Source organism: Panthera tigris, chromosome B1 (assembly GCF_018350195.1).
Source record: "Panthera tigris isolate Pti1 chromosome B1, P.tigris_Pti1_mat1.1, whole genome shotgun sequence".
NCBI lineage: Eukaryota > Metazoa > Chordata > Mammalia > Carnivora > Felidae > Panthera > Panthera tigris.
In genome coordinates this window covers 192,669,577-192,692,793 of record NC_056663.1, presented here as the reverse complement: position 1 = coordinate 192,692,793, position 23,217 = coordinate 192,669,577, and the positions used below count along the sequence as shown (strand labels likewise).

Genomic DNA, 23,217 nt, shown 5'->3' with positions numbered 1-23,217 from the left:
TATTCTGGTCATGCTGGACATCTAGCTGTACCTGGGTGAAATTTCATAGCACCCTGTTTTATTGCACTCAAGGATCTCAAGCTCTCGCCACCGGCCTGTGGAGACCCGCCCAGCCATTCTGAGACTTTCACAAAACTGGAAGGGCCAGGAGCCTGGGGCAACTCTTGCACACTGGGAACAGAAGCCATGAGACAAGGATCCACTCTTCCATGTCCTAGGCAGGCAATTCTGAGAAGCACTGTCCTCAGCGGGGCTCCAGTGGGATAGAGCCCTGGTCACCACCGCATTAGCCAGCTCAGTAACATTCGCCAGAATTGGCTTTTCCTCCTGTTTCATTCTCCCCAGTTCCCAACTCCTGTTCTTTGGTACCACTTTTCAAAATAAGCCACAAAAATCAGGCACAAAAGACCCTTGCATCAGGCTCTAATTTCTGGCAGACTAAAATAAAACTTTTCTAGCCACACGATGTACATACAAGCTAGGAAGATAAAAGACACGTAAGAAGAAAATTAAGAATGTGACACTAAGACCCACCGTTACTGAGCCGTAACTAGGGGCATATTTTAGGTGCATGGCCTTATTTGATGCTCAAAGCAGGTGGCCTAAGCTGTTAAGTGATGGAGTTGGGATTCAGGGCTAGGCAGTCAGACTCCAGAGTCCATGGTTTGATTACTAAGCTATACCAAGCAGCACCTGATGTGCCTCAGACAATAAGATTCTAGAAAAGAGTAGTGTGAGAAAGGAAGTAGCTTTGCATGGTCTGGAAAAACAGGCAGGACTTGAGAAGCATAGGTGGAGGGGCCCCAGTATGGGTGTACTATATTCCGCTCGCCCTAACTAAAGTCATTCCATGGTGTGACACAAGTCTCAGCACAGATGATAATCTGCACGTAGGATAAGTGTGTCCCTTCTTACTATGAATGTCTAGATATGCTACTAGAATGGCTTAGAGTCGCTCCAAAGGAAGGGTTGGCATTTGGATTGTGCTGGGTGGGAAAGAAGGAATCCTCGGGTTCTAGGAGGAGTGGATTAGAAGCAGAAATGGGGACAAAGTGAGGACAGCCCCTGGTGGATTGGCCTGATCAGAGGACAAAGGGAGCCCCATAATGAGAATTAGCACTTTGAGCTATCAGAGGCGGAACTCGTTTCCAGTGGGAAGGGCCCCTCCAGGGGTTTGCAAGGACAGGCCTCGTGTCCTGGAGGCTGTTGGTCAGATACAGTCACTTTCAGACATTATTGATGCTTTCCGTCATAGACTGTTTGGAAATGGTCCTCTATGAACTACGTTATCTATTGATCTGCAGAAGAAATAGCATTTGTCATGTTAGGGCCTAGTGAGTATAAAATTCTATCTTTGTCGAGTCTTGAGAGAGACAGAAGTAAGAAAATATTCAGCAACCTTAACCTTCAAATATATTTGACATTTGTAAGCATTTCATACCTTGGGAATGGTGGTCTACACCAATGGTCTGAGGTTTCCCCTTTGAGAGTTCATGTTTATTTTAGAACATGTTTAGTTTCTTGATTTAAGTGTTCTGTCTATCCTATTTTCCACTCCTATAGCCAGGGGAGGAGGCACAAAAGACTGAACAAGAAGATGATTCCCAAAGTCGCTCGAGAGTAAAGTTCCGTGATTCTGTACGAAAAATCAAGACTAAACCCCCGGTGAGAAAGCCTGTCTTTTTAAATCATGCCTGCTTTAAATCATGTGTTTTGTTGGCCTGTTTGTGTTTTTCAAATATATCCAGTGAGAGATGCCCATATATATAGCCCGACTCTTATTGCCGTGGAGTATGCAAGAGAAAAGCATGAGAACTGATTCTTACTTTTAAAATGCTTAAATCTAGGGGCGCTTGGGGGGCTCAGTCAGTGAAGCATCTGACTCCTGATCTTGGCTCAGGCCATGATCTCACGGTTCGTGAGTTCAAGCCCCAAGTCGGGCTCTGTGCTGACACCGCAGAGCCGGCTTGGGATTTCTCTCTCTCTCTCTCTCTCTCCCCCTCTCTCTGCCCCTCCCCTGCTCACATGCATTCTCTCTCTCTCTCTCTCTCTCAAAAACAAATAAACTGTAAAAAATAATAAATAAATAAATAAATGCTTGAATCTACTAGGAGAGATTAGAATACTGTCTGACTGGATGAAGAGGAGTACAGGGCAGGGCAGGAAATGTTAGCAGGAAGATTATTTGTTCAGCTCTGCAGTTGTACCAGCTTTCATTATGGGGAAAAAACGGGGTAGGAACTCAGGAGGAATCAAAACCGAAAAAGCACATTAAAAAAAAAAAAAAAAGTTAACAAACCCCTGAATTGCTCCTAATTAAACAAAACTATCTCAACAGTGGCCTATAAAATAATGAATCTACTTTTTTCTTTTTTTTTCTTTTTTTTTGGCATCTTAATCATCTTTTCAAAAGCTTTTACTGCTGTACATAAGATATTGATATGCTTATTAGAATGTTCGCTAGCTTATTAAAGAAAAGTAACTCGTGAAAGTATTAGAGGAAGCCCCCAACTGCCTGCTGCACTTTGTTAAAGTTTGTGATGGGTCATCTCGGACCTTCGACAAAGGTAACACGTGTGGGATGCCTCCAATGTGCCCAGTACCATTAGCACCCGGCACTCACCTCGGCTTACGCAACCTGAAGTTCTATTACTTGCTGTTTCTCCATAGGTCCCACCTGGCTTCCCTTCTGCCGAAGAAGCCTATAACTTCTTCACTTTCAACTTTGATCCTGAACCGGAGGAATCAGAGGAAAAACCGAAAGCAAAAAATAGAGATGGAACTACCCAAGAGGAGGAGGAAGGAGAGGAAGAAGAGCCACCTGTGCAGGGAATCCACAAAACGGTATTTAATATTACGACGGTTATGAGGAGAGGGATGATGATGATGTTACTGACCACAATGGTGACACTGGTGATGGTGATGACATCTTTGCCAGGGAGTGGCTGAGGACAGACTTGTCACCACCACGCAGCTCATCCATGTCTTCATTGAAAGCAATGGGGATACGACATTGCCATTACTTTCTGCAGCCGCTGATTTTACCCCACGGTTTGGGTAATAAGGACCTTGATTAAATCTGTCCATTTCTTTCTGGTGGAAAAAGAGAAAAGCCCAACCATGTGGCTTGCAGGTTCTTGTTGCTAGATCCACACGGTGTTAGTATTCATTTCACATGCAAATTGTTCACCTCTCCAAGGCACATGACGCCTGCTCTCTCTTCCCACAACCTTACAGGTGATCAGTTTTTTATGCCCCATTCCACACCCGAGCTACAGCTCAGATTCTATCATCGTGGGAGGTATATGTGAGGCGAAAGAAAACACACCATTAAAAAAAAAATGGACAAAGGACTTGAATAGACATCTTTCCAAAGAAGATCTACAGATGGGCAATAAGTACATGAAAATATGTTTAACGTCACTAATCATTAGAGAACTGCAAATCTAAACCACAACGAGATACCATTTTACACAAATTAGAATGGCTATTATTTTTAAAAAATGAAAAGAACAAGTGTGGACAAGGATTTTAAGAAACTAGACCCTTGTGCATTGCTGATGGTGACGTGAAATGGAGGAGCTGCTGTGAAAACAGCCTGGTTATTCCTCAAAAAATTTAAACATGGAATTATTATGGTCCCACAATTCCACTTCTGAGTTTAGACCCAAAAGAATAGGAAGCAGGCACTCAAACAGATACTTGGACACTTATGCTGATAGAAGCATTGTTCACAATAGCCAAAAGGTGAAGGCAACCCAAGTGTCCATCAACAGATGAATGGATGAACAAACTGGTGTAGACATACGATGGAAAAGTATTCAGCATTAAAAGGGAAAGAAATTCAGGGTACCTGGTGGGCTCAGTCAGTAGAATGTGTGACTCTTGATCTCACAGTCGTGAGTTTGAGCGTCATGTTGGACATAAGGAAGGAAGGAAGGAAGGAAGGAAGGAAGGAAGGAAGGAAGGAAGAAAAGGGAGGGAGGGAGGGAAGAAGGAAGGAAGGAAGCAAGGAAGGAAGCAAGGAAGGAAGAAAAGGGAGGAAGGAACAAAGGAAGGAAGGAAGGAAGGAAGGAAGGAAGGAAGGAAGGAAGGAAGGAAGGAAAGGGAGGAAGGAACGAAGGAAGGAACGAAGGAAGGAACGAAGGAAGGAACGAAGGAAGGAAAGAAGGAAGAAAAGGGAGAAAGAAAGAAAGAAAGAAAGAAAGAAAGAAAGAAAGAGGAAGGAAGGAAGGAAGGAAGGAAGGAAGGAAGGAAGGAAAGGGAGGAAGGAACGAAGGAAGGAACGAAGGAAGGAACGAAGGAAGGAACGAAGGAAGGAAAGAAGGAAGAAAAGGGAGAAAGAAAGAAAGAAAGAAAGAAAGAAAGAAAGAAAGAAAGAGGAAGGAAGGAAGGAAGGAAGAAGGAAGGAAGGAAGGAAGGAAGGAAGGAAGGAAGGAAGGAAGGAAGGAAGGAAGAAAAAGATTTGGAGGCACCGGGGTGGCTTCATGATTTAAGTGTTTGACTTCAGCCCAGGTCATGATCTCACAGTTCATGAGTTCGAGCCCCGCGTTGGGCTCTGTGCTAACAAAGCAGAGCCTGCTTCAGATCCTCTGTCTCCCTCTCTCTCTGCTCCTCCCTGCCCCCTCTCATAAATAAACAAACATTTAAAAAAAAGATGTATTGGGGCGCCTGGGTGGCGCAGTCGGTTAAGCGTCCGACTTCAGCCAGGTCACGATCTCGCGGTCCGTGAGTTCGAGCCCCGCGTCAGGCTCTGGGCTGATGGCTCGGAGCCTGGAGCCTGTTTCCGATTCTGTGTCTCCCTCTCTCTCTGCCCCTCCCCCCTTCATGCTCTGTCTCTCTCTGTCCCAAAAATAAATAAAAAAAAACGTTGAAAAAAAAATTAAAAAAATAAAAAAATAAAAAAATAAATAAAAATAAAAAAAAGATTTATTTTTTTAGCAAAAAGATTTGGATATGCCAATTATATCTCAATAAAACTAAAAACAAATTTTTAATATGAAATTTATTGCTAAATTGGTTTCCATACAACACCCAGTGCTAATCCCAACAAGTGCCCTCCTCAATACCCCTCACCCACCCTCCCGTCCCTCCCATCCCCCATCAACCCTCAGTTTGTTCTCAGTTTTTAAGAGTCTCTTATGGTTTGGCTCACTCCCTCTCTAACCTCTTTTTTTCTTTTCCTTCCCCTCCCTCATGGTCTTCTGTTAAGTTTCTCAGGATCCACATAAGACAGAAAACGTATCTGTCTTTCTCTGTATGACTTATTTCACTTAGCATAACACTCTCCAGTTCCATCCACATTGCTACAAAAAGCCATATTTCATTCTTTCTCATTACCACGTAGTATTCCATTGTGTATATAAACCACAATCTCTTTATCCATTCATCAGCTGATGGACACTTAGACTCTTTCCATAATTTGCCTATTGTTGAAAGTGTTGCTATAAACATTGGAGTATAAGTGCCCCTATGCATCAGCACTCCTGTATCCCTTGGGTAAATTCCTAGCAGTGCTATCGCTGGGTCATAGGGTAGATCTATTTTTAATTTTTTGAGGCACCTCCACACTGTTTTCCAGAGTGGCTGCACCAGTTTGCATTCCCACCAACAGTGCAAGAGGGTTCCCGTTTCTCCACATCCTCTCCAGTATCTATAGTCTCCTGATTTGTTCATTTTAGCCACTCTGACTGGCATGAGGTGATATCTCACAGTGGTTTTGATTTGTATTTCCCTGATGAGGAGCGACGTTGAGCATCTTTTCATGTGCCTGTTGGCCATCTGGATGTCTTCTTTGAGCAAGTGTCTATTCATGTTTTCTGCCCGTTTCTTCACTGGATTATTTGTTTTTCAGTTGTGGAGTTTGGTGAGCTCTTTATAGATTTTGGATACTAGCCCTTTGTCTGATATGTCATTTGCAAATATCTTTTCCCATTCCATTGGTTGCCTTTTAGTTTTGTTTTAAAAAGGAAATTCTAGTTTTAAGAAGGAAATCCTAATAGACACAGAAAAAAACATTTGACAAAATTCCATTTTTTGGGGTGGGGAGGGGAGACATTATAAAGCCTTTTTAATAAATACATACATACATACATAAAAAGTTTTAAAAAGGAAATCCTAACAGATACAGGAAAAACATTTGACAAAATTCCTTTGGGGTGGGGGGACATTCTAAAACCTTTATTTAGCATCAGGTAGATTATTTCATTATAACACTTGTTAACTTCAAGACAGCAATTAAAATAATTTAGTGACAGCTATCTAAAGCCCCTTGGAGCAAGATGTCTGCCTACCGTTGGGTGGAAAAGTACCGTAAGATTAACATCCTCCAATAAAGCAGCAAAGCCATACAGTAAGTCTCCATACACATTTTAAGTACATGGGTGCCTTGCAAACTTGAAATGCACATATAGTTTGGTACTTATATCTGATACATGAGTGCAACTTAATGTCTCTCGTGGCATTTGCTGCAAAAGTTGAAGTGTTTAGAAATGTTTGTCATTATGTAATGATGGTGATTAGAATCTATTTCTAGGGCATTTTGATGAATTGCTAGATTTTATACAAATTTTTAATTCAAACACCTTTTAATTCTAAGGACCTTGATTACAGAAAATTGTAAGAGTAAATTTAGAGCACGAAGGTACCTTTTCCAGTTGAATTCTTTGGAATTTCCAAATCAGGAGCACCTATTCTGATTATTCTGGTGTGTTTTTTTGTTTTTGTTTTTGTTTCTTTTTGGAAGTGGGAAAGAGTAAAATTGAAAGGATTAGTATGAAGGAAAGCTGTCTTTTTTTTTTTTTTTTGAAGGGAAATAGCTTTTATTTAGAATAATTTTGTATTTCCAAAAGAATTACAGAAATGTTACTCAGTTTCCATACACCCTTCACCCAGCTTCCCCAAATATAAACAAATTACAGCCATAAACTGTTAAAACCAGGAGATTAATATTGATAAAAATACCTTAATCTACAAACCTGATTCAAATTTTGACAATTGTCTTTTTGTGGTCCAGGATCCTATGTTGCTTTGAGGCTTCATATCTCCTTGGTCTCCACCCATCTGGGAAAGTTCCTCAGTCTGTCTTTATCCTTCTTGACGTTGACAAGTTTCAAGAATGCTAGCTAGTTATTTTAAATAAGTCTCTCAACTTGAGTTTGTCTGATATTTTCTCATGATTTAGATTCAAATTACACGTTAAGAAAAAATTTATTTATTTATTTATTTATTTATTATTTTATTTACTTTTATTTTTTAGATTTACATCCAAATTAGTTAGCATATAGTGCAACAATGATTTCAGGAGTAGATTCCTTACTACCCCTTACCCATTTAGCCCATCCCCCCTCCCACAACCCCTCCAGTAACCCTTAACTTGTTCTCCATATTTATGAATCTTTTCTGTTTTGTCCCCTTCCCTGTTTTTATATTATTTTTGTTTCCCTTCCCTTATGTTCATCTGCTTTGTCTCTTAAAGTCCTCATATAATTTTTGTCTTTCTCTGACTAATTTCACTTAGCATAATACCTTCCAGTTCCATCCACGTAGTTGCAAATGGCAAGATTTCATTCTTATTGATTGCTGAGTAATACTCCGTTGTATATATATACCACATCCATCGATGGACAGTTGGGCTCTAGGAAAGCTGTCTTTTTAACATAGTCTTTGCAAAATGGCATAATCCTCTCTACATTTGAGTGCATAAACATTGTATAGAAGAGGTCTAAACACTTCAAAGTTACATCTAAAACATTCATGATAAAAACTCATAAATTAGGCATAGAAGGAATGTACCTCAATGTAATAAAGGCCATCTATGACAAGCCCACAGCTAACATCATACTCAATGGTGAAAAGTTGAAAGCTTTTCCTCTAAGATCAGGAGCAAGATGATGCTGCCCACTCTTACCTTTCCTATTCGACATAGTACTAGAAGGCTAGCTAGAGCCATCAGGCAAGAAAAAGAAATAAAAAGTATCCAAATTGGAAAAAAAAAAAAAAAAAGTAAAATTGTCTCTACTTGCAGATGCTATGATTTTTTTTTCTTAATTTTTTTAATGTTTATTTATTTTTGAAGAAAAGAGAGATAGAGCATGAGCAGGGGAGGGGCAGAGAAAGAGAAGGAGACACAGAATCCAAAATGGTCTCCAGGCTCTGAGCTGTCAGCACAAAGCCCAATGTGGGGCTTGAACTCACGAACCGCAAGATCATGACCTGAACTGAAGTTGGAAGCTTAACCGACTGAGCCACCCAGGCGCCCTACAGACGTAATCCTGACGACTCAACTAAAAAATTGGGAGACCTAATCAATGAATTTAGTGAAGTTGCAACATACAAAGTTAACATACAAAAATCGGTAGTGTTTCTTTACAGTAGCCATAAGTTTCCCGAAAAAGAAATAAAGAAATTGATCCCATTTACAATAGTATCAAGAACACTAAAATACTTAGGAATAAATTTAACTAAGCAAGTGAAAGACCTGTACTCTGAAAAGTATGACAGTGATGAAAGGAATCAAAGATACAAACAAATGTAAAGCTATCACATGTTCATGGATTGGGAGAGTTAATATTATTAAAATGTGACTACTACCAAAAGCCATCTGTAGATTCAATACAATCTCTATAAAGGTTTCAATGACACTTGCTACAGAAGTAGAAAAAAACACTCCTAAAATTTATGTGGAACCACAAAAGATGCAAAAAGCCAAAGTAATCCTGAGAAAGAACAAAACAGGAGGCATCACTCTTTGATTTCAAGCCATATTATAAAGCTTATAGTCATCAAAACAGCATGGTACTGGCATTAAAAACAGACAAATAGGTCAATGGAATAGAATGGGCAGTACAGAAATAAACCCAAGCATATATGGTCAACTAATATTTGACAAGGGAGGGACGCCTGGGTGGCTCAGTCTGTTGAGCATCAGACTTTGAGTCAGGTCATGATCTCACGGTTTGTGGGATCGAGCCCCATGTCAGGCTGTGTGCTGACAGCTCGAAGCCTGAAGCCTGCTTTGGATTCTGTGTCTCCCTCTTTCTCTCCCTTCCCCCGCTCATGCTGTCTTTCTCTCTCTCAAAAATAAACAAACATTCAAAACAAACTTTTTTTTAATTTGACAAGGGAACCAAGAATACTCAGTGAAGAAAAGACAGTCTCTTCAATAAATGGTGCTAGGATAATTAGATATTCACATGTAAAAGAATGAAAGTGGACCCATATCTCAAAATGGATTAAAGGCTTAAATGTAAGACCCGAAACCACGAAACTCCTAGGGAAAAAAAAAAATACAAAAAAAGCTCCTTGACATGGGGGCTGGTAGTGAGTTTTTGGAGATGATACCAAAACACAAGCAACAGAATCAAAATGGAATTTTTTACCTAGGCTTACAGAAGCTTGTTCCATACTAATTGGTTTACAAATCAGAATTCAGCTTGTTCTCACTCTGGATGTCTCTGGAGGTTGCAGACGAGGCCAAGAACGCAATCATTTGGAAGCTTGATTAAGCAGGAGGGTTTGCTCCCAAGGTGGTTTATTCTTCTGCCCGGCGAGAGCTGCTGGCGGGAAGCCTCAGTTCAGAGGCTCCCCACAAAGCTGCTTGAGTGTCCTCATGACACGACAGTGGATTTCCCCCAAAGCACGTATCCGGGAGGAAACAAGGAGGAAGCCACGGTGCCCTTTCCTGACCTAGAGCCAGAAGCTACATACCTATACTCGTAATCCTCAATTCCAATGAAGGAAGTCATTGACTGCAGCGCCCCCAGAACGGGAGGAGAACCAGGGTCCGCTTCTGGAAGGCAGGACTGGCAACAGATTTGTAGGCTTCTGAAATCATGACACTTGTCTCCAAAAGCCACCTCTCCTCTCTTTTGCGTGTTTCTCCCCTGGAAGCGACGTGTTCCTAAAACTGCCCTTTGAAATCGTGTGAAGGTGAGGCCCCGTCCCCGTACTCCATGCGCGCTCTTGTCTGCTCAGACCCTTCCTCAGTATTTTTATGCTCAAGGTGGATTTAGTCTTTCTGGCAGAGGTTGTGGATTATTTGTAGCTCTTCTTTTCTGTCTTCTCTGCCGTATTTCTCAGTCTGTCTCTGCTCACCGCGAAGCAGAAGAGGGGCACAAGCGAGAAACGTCACACACTGAAATTAGGGCACTTTTTTCTTTTTTTACTTTTTTGACGATTTTGGAATTCTCTGTCTTCAAGTTGCGCTGAGAGCTTGGTCACCACGTAGATTCACTTCCCCTTCTCATTGTTGTGTATATTTGGGAAGAAATATTAAGAGACAGGTAACCAGGCAACCACCTGTGCAAATCTCCACGGGATTTTAAAAGATGTTGCTTAGGGGGCGCCTGGGTGGCTCAGTCAGTTAAGCATCCGACTTCAGCTCAGGTCATGATCTCACGGCTTGGGGGTTCAAGCCCCATGTTGGGCTCTGTGCTGACAGTTGGAACCTGCTTTAGATTCTGTGTCTCCCTCTCTGTCTGCCTCTCTGCCCCTCCCCTGCATTATCTTTAAATTATTTATCTTTAAATAAACATTTTTAAAGATATTGTTCATTAATGGGCACTGGGCTTCAATCTAAAAAAAGAAAAGTGGTGGAGGAGAAAGAGAAGAAGGAGAAAAGTAAGGTGGAGAAGGAGAGGAGGAAGAAAGAAAAGGAGAAAAAATTTGGAAACTACACAAACAAAATTAATATGCTTCAGCGAACATTTGTGATTACAGACCCAGTACTTAGAATTTTTACGAATTCTAAGTCCGATAATTCTCACAAAACCCTAAGAGGTAAGCTCTGTTAAATATCGCCATCTGATGGGTGAGAAAAACAAGGATTAGAACAGTAGGTAAGGTCGGGCGTCTGAGTGGCTCAGTCAGTTAAGCTTCAGCTCAGGCCATGATCTCATGGTTCATGGGTTCGAGCCCCTCGTGGGGCTCTGTGCTGACAGCCCAGAGCCTGGAGCCTGCTTTGGATTCTGTGTCTCTGTCTTTCCCTGCCCCTCCCCCACTCATGCTCTGTCTCTCTTTTTTTGTCCCTCTCTCTCTCTAAAATAAATAAACATTAAAAAAAATTTTTTAAAAAAGAACGATAGGTAAGCTCCCCGAAGGCAGGCAGGCAGTGCAGGGAGCTGGGAGGCAAGACCCAGTAGCCTGAGCGGAGTGTGGACACAGCTGTCCATGTCGTGTCCTGGGGTCCGTGCCGGTCAGAAGGTTAACATACTACATAACTTCTGGGCCCAAGTACTTTAAGTAAATGTGGAAGAATGCATGCCATCAGAGGAGGCCAGAATTGTTGAGATTTCAGTAGCTTTGCCCAGCACACGTCTTCTGTCTTCAGCCCATTCTGATTTTGACATTTCCCAAGTACGTGGAGTAGTGAAAGACAAAAAACCCACCTGTTAAATATGAAAGGCCAGACAGCTTTAGGCCTTCATTAAAAAAAAAAAGATAAACAGGGCGCCTGGGTGGCTCAGTGGATTGAGCGTCCGACCTCAGCTCAGGTCATGATCTCACAGTTCTTGGGTTCAAGCCCCACATCGGACTCTGTGCTGTCAGTGCAGAGCCTGCTTCAGATCCTCTGTTCCCCTCTCTCGGCCTCTCCCCAACTCACGCGTGCTGTCTCTCTCTCTCTCAAAAATAAATTAACATTTAAAAAACACATTTAAAAAAAGGTACACAAAAAAAATTTTTAATTTAAAAAAGATAAACGGGGGTGCCTGGGTGGCTCAGTCGGTTGAGCATCCGACTTCGGGTCAGGTCATGATCTCGCAGTTCATGAGTTCAAGCCCTGTGTCAGACTCTGTGCTGACAGCTCAGAGCCTGGAGCCTACTTCCGATTCTGTGTCTTCCTCTCTCTCTGCTCCTCCCCCTTGCTTGTGCTCGTTCTCTCCCTCGCTCTCTGTCTCTCAAAAATAAATAAATAGACATTTAAAAAGATAAACAAAAGGATGGGGCCCCTGAGTGGCTCCGTCGTTTAGGCGGCTGACTTTGGCTCAGGTCATGATCTCACGGTTGGTGAGTTCGAGCCCTGCATCGGGCTCTGTGCTGACAACTTGGAGCCTAGACCCTGCTTTGGAATCTGTGACTCCCCCTCCCCCTCTGTCCCCTCCCCAGCTCATTCTTTGTCTCTGTCTCTCAAAAAATAAATAAACGTTAAAAAATTTTTTTTAAAGATAAACAAAAGGAAAAGGTAACTTTATTATAAGATACATTGTTTGATGAATTTAATGTCATTATTATTTTTCTAAGTAAACTAGTAATCTTAACGGATCTTTTTCCATCTGTTTAATCCGCTGCAGGATGAACAATTGCTGATTAGTGCTACAGAGGCCGAGGCTTTTCTGTGGGGCTTAGATCACGCAGCTGCGGATTTTGTGGCAGTCAGACCTGCAGATTATGAAAGCGCCCACGTCCGACTACAGATGGAAAAAGAACTCCTGTTCGTGCCCAGCAGGCTGACAGGTACCTGCTTTTTTTGCCTTCTTGCTCAGCGTGGGCATCTTCGTTTTCCTTCAGATGAAATATGGCTGGTGTCTGAGGATGCCCAATTTCTAATCTGAGTTAGTAATCAAGAAATACCTTTTGGGGCCCCTGGGTGGCTTGGTCAGTTAAGCATCCGACTCTTGGTTTCGGCTCAGGTCATGATCTCACAGTTTCGTAGCTTGGAGCCCCACATTGGGCTCCAAGCTGACAGCACAGAGCCTGCCTGGGATTCTCTGTCTCCCTCTCTCCCCCCACCCCCGCCTCTCTCTCTCTGCCCCTCCCCCACTTGCACTATCTCTGTCTCTCTCAAAATAAAAAAATAAACTTTAAAAACAAAAAGAAATGCCTTCAGGTGAAACTAAAATAAAGAACATGAGAAAATGCCCATTGAACAAACGCTCACTGATAGACTAGCAAAAGAAATACCAGGATGTTGTGGGGGTCCCCGCATCAAATCAGCAACCTGTGCTGGGGACGGAGAACATGTGAGACTCCGAGATTCTGAGATTCGGGCTGTGAGAAGGAAACTCTCTCTGCTTCATCCTCTACCCACTCAACCTTTCTAGAACACTTCTGTGACCAGACATGTGTGGGTTTCTTCCCACACCGACCAACTCTCCAACACTAGCCGGATATCCTATAGCTTACTACCTGCCTGGGGCTAACGCAGACCCCACAAATAAGGGCTCGGCCCCACAAGACTACTGTCTACCTCAGACACCAGCCTCAAGTAGTGGGTCCCCACGTTACCCACACTTGTGCTCGATTTTGCCACAAACTGGGGGCTCCGTGACCCCCTCCTCAGCTTTGATCATTTGCTGTAACAGGTGCATAGTAGTCAGAGAAATACTTCTACTTGCTGGTTGATCATGTAAGAAAGGATATGAGAGAGCACACACGTGAAGAGATTCACAGGGCAAGGCACGAGGGAAGGGACACGGAGCTTCCATGCACCTCCACACATTCGGCAACCAGGCAGCTCTTCAGACCCCTTCACTTAGGACGTCTATGGAAGCTTCTTACATAGACACGATCATTGTAGACCAAATCACTGCCATTAATGAAATCTGTAGTCCCTCTCCTCTCCCAGAGGTGGGATGGAGGGCATGGCTGCTGAAAGTCCCAACCTTCTACTCACAAGCCTGCCCACCAGACCAGCCTGAGACTCTCCAGGAGCCCCCAGCCACCAGGCATGTCACTGTCATGCAAAAGGATGTTATCACGTGAGCGTTCTGAGGGAGCTGCAAAGCAGGTTGGCTGAGGTTCCTCACCTCAGGGAGGTGGAGGTCGGGAATGGTTAAGGGTGCTGGAGCCAGGACCACTGGATTAACTCCTAGTGACTGCCCCTTGCTGAGTTTCTGGCCTGGACTTCCCTTTGCTCTTTTCTCACCTGGAATTTTCTTTCCTCCTGAGAGTGCCTGAGGGACCTCCCCAGTTACTTAACTGGTAGTTCACACTTAAAATGGCAGGGCGGGAGTGCCTAGGTGGCGCAGTCCTTTGAGCGTCCCACTGCGGTTCAGATCATGATTTCGCAGTTCGTGAGTTCAAGCCTCACGTCAGGCTCTGTGCTGACAGCTCGGAGCCTAAAGCCTCTTCAGATTCTGTCTGTCTGTCTGTCTGTCTGTCTGTCTGTCTCTCTCTCTCTGCCCCTCCACTGCTTGTGCTTTCCCCCTCTCTCACAAAAATAAGTAAATAAATATTTTTTAAAAATTAAAATGGCATGGCACAAAAACAGACACTCAGATCAATGGAACAGAATAAAGAACCCAGAAATGGACCCACAAACATATGGCCAACTAATCTTTGACAAAGCAGGAAAGAATATCCAATGGAATAAAGACAGTCTCTTTAGCAAGTGATGCTGGGAAAACTGGACAGTGACATGCAGAAGAATGAACTGGGACCACTTTTTTACACCCTACACAAAAATAAACTCAAAATTGATAAAAGACCTCAATGTAAGACAGGAAGCCATCAAAACCCTCGAGAAGAAAGCAGGAAAAAAACCTCTTTGACCTGGGCCACAGCAACTCTTTACTCACTCAACACGTCTCCAGAGGCAAGGGGAAAAAAAGTAAAAATGAACTACAGGGATCTCATCCCCAAAATAAAAAGCTTCTACACAGCAAAGGAAACAATCAGCAAAACTAAAAGGCAACTGACAGAATGGGAGAATATATTTGCAAATGATGTATCAGATAAAGGATTAGTATCCAAAATCTACAAAGAACTTATCAAACTCATCACCCAGAAAACAATCCAGTGAAGAAATGGGCAAAAGACATGAATAGACACTTCTCCCAAGAAGACATCCAGATGGCCAACCAACACATGAAAAAATGCTCAACATCACTCATCATCAGGGAAATACAAATCAAAACCACAATGAGATACCACCTCATACCTGTCAGAATGGCTAACATTAACAACTCAGGCAACAATAGATGTTGGCGAGGATGCGGAGAAAGAGGATCTCTCTTGCATTGCTGGTGGGAATGCAAGCTGGTGCAGCCACTCTGGAAAACAGTATGGAGGTTCCTCAAAAAACTAAAAATAGAACTACCCTATGACCCAGCAATAACACTACTAGGCATTTATGCAAGGGATACTGGTGTGCTGTTTCAAAGGGGCACGTGCACCCCCATGTTTATAGCAGCACTATCGACAGTAGCCAAAGTATGGAAAGAGCCCAAATGTCCATCGATGGATGAGTGGATAAAGAAGATGTGGTATATATGTACAGTGGAGTATTACTCAGCAATCAAAAAGGATGAAATCTTGCCATTTGCAACTACGTGGATGGAACTGGAGGGTATTATGTTAAGCGAAATTAGTCAGAGAAAGACAAATATATGACTTCACTCATATGATGACTTTAAGAGACAAAACAGATGAACATAAGGGAAGGGAAGCAAAAATATAAAAACAGAGAGGGGGACAAAACAGAATAGACTCATAAATATGGAGAACAAACAGAGGGTTACTAGAGGGTTGTGGGAGGAGGGATGGGCTAAATGGGTAAGAGGCATTAAGGAATCTACTCCCGAAAACGTTGTTGCACTATATGCTAACTAACTTGGATGTAAATTTTAAAAATAAAAAATAAATTTAATTTAATTTAATTTAAAGAAAATAAAATAAATTAATTAAAATAAAGAAGAAAAGAAAAGAAAAGAAGAGAAAAGAAAAGAAAAGAAAAGAAAAGAGAAAAGAAAAGAAAAGAAAAGGCAGGGTGGTTTGAGAACCTCTTGAGACTGAAAAGGGGGTCCTGCCCTTACCTTACCTGGAAGCTAGATTTCTTTTCAGTTGTCATGTCCTGAGTTCCAATTAAAAGCCCAGCCGAAGATAAATTGTTGTTTAATTTTGATAGTTAATTTTGAATCACGTGTGTTCAATGTATTTGTTGGACATGGCACAGGGTGGGGGTGGGGGGGTATGCTGCCTGGGTGGCTCAGTCGGTTAAGCGATCGACTTTGACTCGGGTCATGATCTCACGGTTCGTGAGTTCGAGCCTGGTGTCTAGCTCTGTGCTGACAGCTTAGAGCCTGGATCCTGCTTCGGGTTCTGTGTCTCTGTCTCTGTCTGTTCCTCCTCTGCCTACACTGTCTCTCTCGCACTGTCTCTCTCTCTCTCTCTCTCTCAAATAAAGATTTAAAAAAATAATAATAATAAGCAGCTGGGAAACGTGCCCAAAGCTGACACCTTTGCCATAATAGTAACGGTGAACGCATCCTGTGCTCTCCCGCCAACAGTCACCTTTCTAAGCACTTGCTATGTATCCACAAATCTGCTCCCACACCAGGGCTAGAGAAATCGTCTCTTTCATTTTACAGATGAAAAAGCAGAAGCCCAGAGAAGTTAGGGAACTAGTCCAAGACCTTGAATCTAGTGACGTGAGGGAGGCACGTTTCTGAGCGGGGTGGCCAGCTGCAGAGGCCACACGTCTGGCACAATGCGTCCTGATGCCCTTTGGGGGAGTGGAGAAACGCATTTGCAGCAACCTCAGCCAAGGAGGAACTTCCTCACCTGTGTCTGTGTGCAGAGGACTCTCACTTCCAGGCCTGTCGCTGGAGCCCCCTGAGTTGGGAGTGGAGGTTTCACCCCAGGGGTCCGCTCAGACAAGGGGTGGGGGGGTTGCTCGTGGAAGAGGCCTAAACTGTCCCGGCTGCACGGGGGTCCTGCTCTGAGCGGGGATCCAATCACAGATCCTTCTCCCACTTGCACTGGCCCACGGGGGGGCCCTGTGAGGAGGTGACCCTGGCCTAGCCAACAGGAGTCGGGGAGCCACACAGCCCCAGCTCCTCCTCCGCAAGGTATGACCTTGAATGAGCTCCTCTATTCCGGGGTGCCTCGCCTGAAGTCAGCAGGAAATGAGACGCTCCTATGACATGACCCTGGACGTTTAGTTTTCCTTTGAGCACTGAGAAAATGACATGAGTGAATTACCTGTGCTGTGACCAGCACATAGCAGGAGATCAGAAATAATAGTAATTTCTGTTACTGGTGCTGTCGTTCTTGTCACTGTTTGGAGAACGGTTGCCAAAGTCGAGTGTGTTAGCCAATGTCAAGGCTTCTACTTACACGTATTTTTAATCTCTTCCTTCCCTGATCTAATTCTGTAAGTATGATCATGCGTACACAACATATAGGCATATGCAGGGTGGGCGAGTGCTCAAAAACGTTCCCTTGAAAAGAGTTGAAGACCCCTGGGATTAGTGATGGGCCCCCGTCTAGCCATGCGAGGGGTGGGGAACAGAAAAAAAGGTTACAACAGTGGTTTGCCCCAGGTTTTCTAAGAACTCCGAGGTAGGTTCTTCCAGAACTACTGGCATTGGTTGCTTTTTTGCGGGGGAGTTTGGGAAGCAGAGTATCCAAATGGCCACACACAGGAGAATTGGCAGATTCGAGGATTTGGCGAGGTTTAGAGTGAGGTAATTATAAACAAAAGTGATTCTCCACCTTTCCTCTTAGCTCCCAAATTGGCTCCAGGCCCTCACAAATGCACCATCTTTTCTCACTTCTCCTCTGGCCTACTCTGCCCAAGCAGGCCCGGGGATCTTTCCAGAACTGAGAATCTGCTCGGTCACTCCCCAGGTAGAGCCTTCGGTGACCCACCCCACTGGCCAGAACCCACTGCTGCTGGTGGCCTGAGAGGCCCTCCCTCCACCCTACTGCCCGGCACTGCTCACCACCCACTCGGTGCCCACCCTGTGTTCCTCCCCCTCCCCTGTTCCCTGGGACACTCACACTCCAGGTCCCCATCCCCAGCTCCTTCCTTCTCAACCCTCAAGTGCAAATGCATCGCCTCCGGAGAAAATCCTCCCTTGCTGCTCTGTTTCAAGTTTGTCTCCTTTTTTAAACTTCTTAACTTACAAAGCATTTTCTCATACTTTAGCTCATTTCATTCTCCCAAGAACCTTGTGAGTAGATACTCTCATCCCTTTTGTACGGAAGGAAAGAGTTCAAAGAAGGGCCCGGCCCTGGTTCTCTCCACCAGTGAGCCATGAAGGAGGTCCTCTGATTTGAATACTGCCGTCCCGTGCTTTGCCACACTGGTGAGTTAGGTGTGGACTTATTTCATGATTCTGCAACATGATATTACGGGTGAACACGTTCCTCTTTTCCCTGGTTCTGCTTCTAGAAGTTAACACGGAGCATTTGCGGCTTCCAAGAATCTAAATGAAATCTCCAGTGGTTGTTTGAAGTCACCAAATTGCAGGGGCAAATGTTTAGGCTGGCACTAATGTTGCTTTTATTTGCTTCTGACCTATCTAGTGCCTACGTATAAAAAGCTTCCCGAGAACGTACAGCCCAGATATCTGGAAGACGAAGGCCTGTACATCGGCACAAGACCGGACGTGCCTCGCACCTGTCAGAACATCATGGAGAACAGGTTGCTGACACAGGAACCTGTAAGCACGCAGCCAGTGTTCCCCCACCCCCCCGTCCTCCCTGTCCCCCGGCGGGCAACTCTTGGAGCTGCTTCTTCCTGTGGGGACAGTCACATCATGCTCATTTCCTCCTGCCTGTAGACAGTGGCTCAATATTTTTATTTGTCTCTCAGTACGTTTGGCGATCCTCAAACCGCACAACCTCTCCCCCCGCTTAAAACCCATCTTCCGTTGGCTGGGCTCGGGATTCTCCTGCTGAGTCAGATGTCCACAACCTTCATGCAATTCACAGAAATGTTTAATCATCCACGGATAGAAGGTTCTCCATTGTTTTGCTCCTATGTTTTTTTTCCTTCAATTTTTCATGCATAGAAAATACATTTTTTCTGAAGCACCCCTGTAAGCTTTTTGTTAACGCTTTTTTGGAAGGGAGTGAGGACTATATCTTAATTGTGGGGGGTGTTAGTGATGACTCAGTTGCTAATGGAAATGAGGCTTTTATTTTTTTTATTTAAAATTTTTTTTATGTTTATTTTTGAGAGAGACAGAGAAAGAGGGAGTGTGTGAGCAGGGGAGGGGCAGAGAGAGAGGAAGACACAGAATCTGAAGCAGGCTCCAGGCTCTGAGGTGTCAGCACAGAGTCTGACGCAGGGCTGGAACCCACGAACCACAGGATCGTGACCTGAGCCAAAGTTGACACTGAACCAACCGAGCCACCCAGGCGCCCCAGAAACGAGGCTTTTAAAGATCTACTGGGACAGGGAAGGTGCATGAAATGTGTGTGTCGACCCAGAATTTTCTTGCAAGTGTTGTTTCTTTTGTAAACCATTTTCTGTCCAGTTAGAAGAAGACGTTGGGACGTCTGGGTGGCTCAGTCAGGTAGGCGTCCGACTTTGGCTCAGGTCATGATCTCACAGTCCGTGGGTTTGAGCCCCGTGTTGGGCTCTGTGCTGACAGCTCAGAGCCTGGAGCCTGCTTCGGATTCTGTGTCCCCCTCTCTCTCTGCCCCTCCTCCGTTCTCTCTTTCTCTTTCTCTCTCAAAAATAAATTAACATTTTTTTAAAAATTAAAAAAAAAAAAAAAAAAGAATAAAATGTTGTCCATCCCTCTGCTTGACCTGCAGGGAAGAAGGTGGTTCGGAGACGATGGGCGAATCGTAGCACTGCCAAACCCCATCAAGCCATTTCCTTCAAGACCACCGGTGTTGACACAGGAGCAAGACTTCAGGGCAGAACTTGAAACATTGTACAAAAAGGTAAGCCCACCTTCCCTTTTTTTAAAAAGTTTATTTGGAGAGAGAGAGAGAGGGCAAGCCCACGCGGGGGAGGGGCAAAGAGAGGGAGAGACAGAACCCCAAGCAGGCTCCTCACTGTCAGCTCAGAGCCCAACGCGGGACTCGATCTCACGAATCCGTGAGATTACAACCTGAGTCGAGATAAGAGTCGGACTCTTAACTGACTGAGCCACCCAGGTGCCTCCACCTCCCCATTTTTAATTCATGAATGTGCCTGAAAGTGCTTTGTTCTTTGGATAGCTTGGAGTGCTAAGTTCATAACATTGTACTTTGGTTGTTTAAGTTTCTCTACGTCACACATAAAGAACAAACAGCAGGCGTGTTATATAAGAACAAGCCTACTATGCTCACCTACTTGCTTCTCAAACAAGGAATGAGCTCCCAGGTAGGAATGGCTAAGTCAGTGACTTTATCTGCGTATCCAGGTTAGCTGGCTTTATTTTTCTTCCTTTTTCTCTGCCATCTCACATATGCTGCAGGATTATTTCCCATTCATTGTCTCTTTATTATATAACTGGAGATTTTCTATCCTTGCAAATCCTTTCTACTGTGTTTTCTTAAGGCCAGGTAGCAAACAGCTTGACTTGAGTCCTGGCACTGACATTCACAGGGCAAACTTGGCCCTTAATTTCTCTGGGTCACAATCTCTTCATCTGTAGGATGGACATAATAATAGTATCTGCCTCTATGATGATTGTGCAGATTCGTTGAGACAGTACATTCGAGTGCTTAGATCAGAGCTCAGTAAGTGCTGGCTAGTGTTAAACAGACAGAGTTGCCTGCCTACGTGTTTAATTATATTACTCTTGCTTTCCTGAACTGCTGAGCAAAGATCACCACCTTCAGAAACCCATGTAGTTTTGGGGCACCTGGTGGCTCGGTTGGTTGGGCGTCCGACTTTGGCTCGGGTCATGATCTCGCAGTCCATGAGTTCAAGCCCCACATCAGGCCCTGCACTGACAGCTCAGAGCCCGGAGCCTGCTTCAGAGTCTGTCTCCCTCTTTCTCTGCCCCTCCCCTGCTCGCACTCTGTCTCTCTCTCAAAATAAAATAAAAACATAAAAAAAATTAAAAAAAAAAGAAACCCATGTAATTTTATGTTTGTAATATTTCACCATGGATACAGTGAAACAGAATGAGGGGATTTAATGATCATTCCGTAAAGCAAGACATGGGTGCAAGTCAGGGCATCCGAACTGCCCTACTAACAACTACTTCGTGACTTTGGGAGGGTCCCATTTCCTTAATTAAAAAATAGGAACAATAATAGTCCTCTCTACCTCAGAGGATCATTGTGAGTATTAAGATAATGTAACTGTATGCCGTTTTAAAATTTTTTTAACATTTATTTATTTTTGAGAGAGCATGAGTGGGGGAAGGGCAGAGGGAGACACAGAATCTGAAGCAGGCTCCAGGTTCTGACCTGTCAGCAAAGACCCCAATGCAGGGCTCAAACCCACGAACTACAAGATCATAACTTGCCCCGAAGTCGGACGCTCAACAGACTGAGCCATCCAGGCGCCCCTGCCCTTTATTTAAAATTACGAATTTCTGGGGCACCTGGGTGGCTCATTCAGTTAAGCATCTGACTCTTGATTTTGGCTCAGGTTTGTGAGTTCGAGCCCTGCATTGAGCTCTGCACCGACAGCTCTGAGCCTGCTTGGGATTCTCTCTCTCCCTCTTTCTCTGCCCTGCTCCTCCTCTCTCTCTCGCTAAAAAAATAAATAAATCAACATTTTCTAAAAAACAAAATGTGAACTTCTATAAAATATTGTTGTTTTTACAGACAAGTTTTAATGAGTGGCTACTTTGTGCACAAACGTGATCATGGGAGTAGATTTGCAAAACAAGCACAAACCCAAGTCACTGTCCATGAGGGATTTGTCATCTGTTTCCACACCAGATCTGTGACCTAATTAGTGATCGAGATAGTCTTCCCCTTGGGCACATATCCAGCAATATGTCAGTCTCCCTTCACTGTTCCATCCATTTCAGCAGGACACATTGATAGAATGAGACTCTATGGGTTACAATGAGAAAATAGAAGAATAAATACCACGGAGGGTGGGGTATTAGGGGAGCCAATTAATCTTACCTGTCTGCTTTAGAAGTTGTCAGCTAGCTGGGAAGCTGGGAATGGCACGGGGTCAGAGAGGGATGCAGGCATCAGTCGCACTATGGGAACAGCCGGACAGCAGAATGCCACGGGAACCCAAGACCGGATGGGTTTCCTGTTCCGTCTCCCATGAACTAGGTCCTTGCCTGGACACAAGCCTGGTGAGTTCACCATGGGGACGGCTGAGGAGAACACACGAGGCCAGTAAGCAGGCTTTCGGAAGGAGCTAAGAAGGGGCAGCAGAGAACCCAGACCAATGGCTCTTGAGCTCCAGCTGGCTCTCTAGTCACATTCTTCCTTCTCTCTGGGGAAGAAGCCATGAGGATGGACAGTGGGGAGAAGCAAGGTGGCTTCTTCCCAATGCCTGTGAGATGGGAGATCTTCCCATTTTGTGTGCAGAAATGGGGAAGTCGGGAAAGAGAATAGTTCCACTAAGAGGGGGTTAAGCATCCAGCATCACAGGAGCCAAAGAAGTTAGAGAAGGGAGAGATCCAAAGGGACTGGAGGTTCCCAAGGTCATTTCTTAGAGGGTCAGTCTCCCTTTACCATTCCATCCATTTCAGCAAAGTTACATGGCAAAGTATGAAGGATATGATGGAGTGTGTGAGAAGGTGGCAGAAGGCTTTAAATTAGAGGGAGGAGATATTATACCCCCTCTCTGATCCCCCATTACACGTTACCTGCTAAGTTCGCTGTTGAATTGTATACCTCGTTCTTTTTTTGGAGTGTCATTGTGGAAACTTCCAGTGATTCAAAACATCATGCATTTCTTTCTGGATTGGTACTTTCACAATTTTATTTACTTCCTAACTTTTGCCTTTTCCTACATTTATTCAGATCTGTCCAATGCCAAAACCCGTTCTTCCACTGTTCCATGTCACAGGGTTGCCTTTAAGAACAAACGTTAAATGCGTATGGTCTATATTTTTAGCCCTCTATCCAAACATACCTTCCATCTGGGAGTTTTGACATGATGCGCGAGCAGAGAAGGAGATGAACGGGCAGAAATGGCTTCATTGACAGGTTATTAATGCATCTTCTCTCTCCTTCCCCCACTCCCCTGAAAGTGACTCAAGGGCAAAGACGGGGTTTTCTTCTTCTCTTAGCCCTAGCACTGAGCAGGAGGCTGGCACACAAGGACACCTCAATCAAAGTACAAATTGAATATTATTAAAATTATTCAGCTGAGCTGAATGTGTCTAGAAGAGACCCCCCTCCTTATTCCTCTCCTCAGCTGTCTCTCCTGCAGAACAGTGGCTTTCCTGGGGTCTGGCTTAACCCTGGCATCCAAGTGATGGAAAACCAAGTCAGTGTGCCAACTGGGAATTGGCAATTCTTGGGGCCATTAATGGAGCCTTGGTGAGTTTATGCCTCAGAGCTCTTAGGCTCGATGCTGACCCAGCAGGACTGACCAAATTCATCCCCCATTAGTATTTGGTAAAA

General features: G+C 44.1%; 1 protein-coding gene across 4 annotated transcripts in view; it reads left to right on the top strand.

The window, feature by feature from the left end:
- The window catches only part of CC2D2A (coiled-coil and C2 domain containing 2A), a 164,837-nt gene that overhangs the window by 51,783 nt on the left and 89,837 nt on the right, over positions 1 to 23,217 (top strand). For all 4 annotated transcript variants that reach the window (XM_042984903.1, XM_042984905.1, XM_042984904.1 and 1 more), the window contains 5 exons: positions 1,564 to 1,665; positions 2,671 to 2,844; positions 12,291 to 12,453; positions 18,250 to 18,386; positions 19,489 to 19,620. In XM_042984903.1, the coding sequence (XP_042840837.1) occupies positions 1,564 to 1,665; positions 2,671 to 2,844; positions 12,291 to 12,453; positions 18,250 to 18,386; positions 19,489 to 19,620 (708 nt within the window). The remainder of the gene's footprint in view (positions 1 to 1,563; positions 1,666 to 2,670; positions 2,845 to 12,290; positions 12,454 to 18,249; positions 18,387 to 19,488; positions 19,621 to 23,217) is intronic.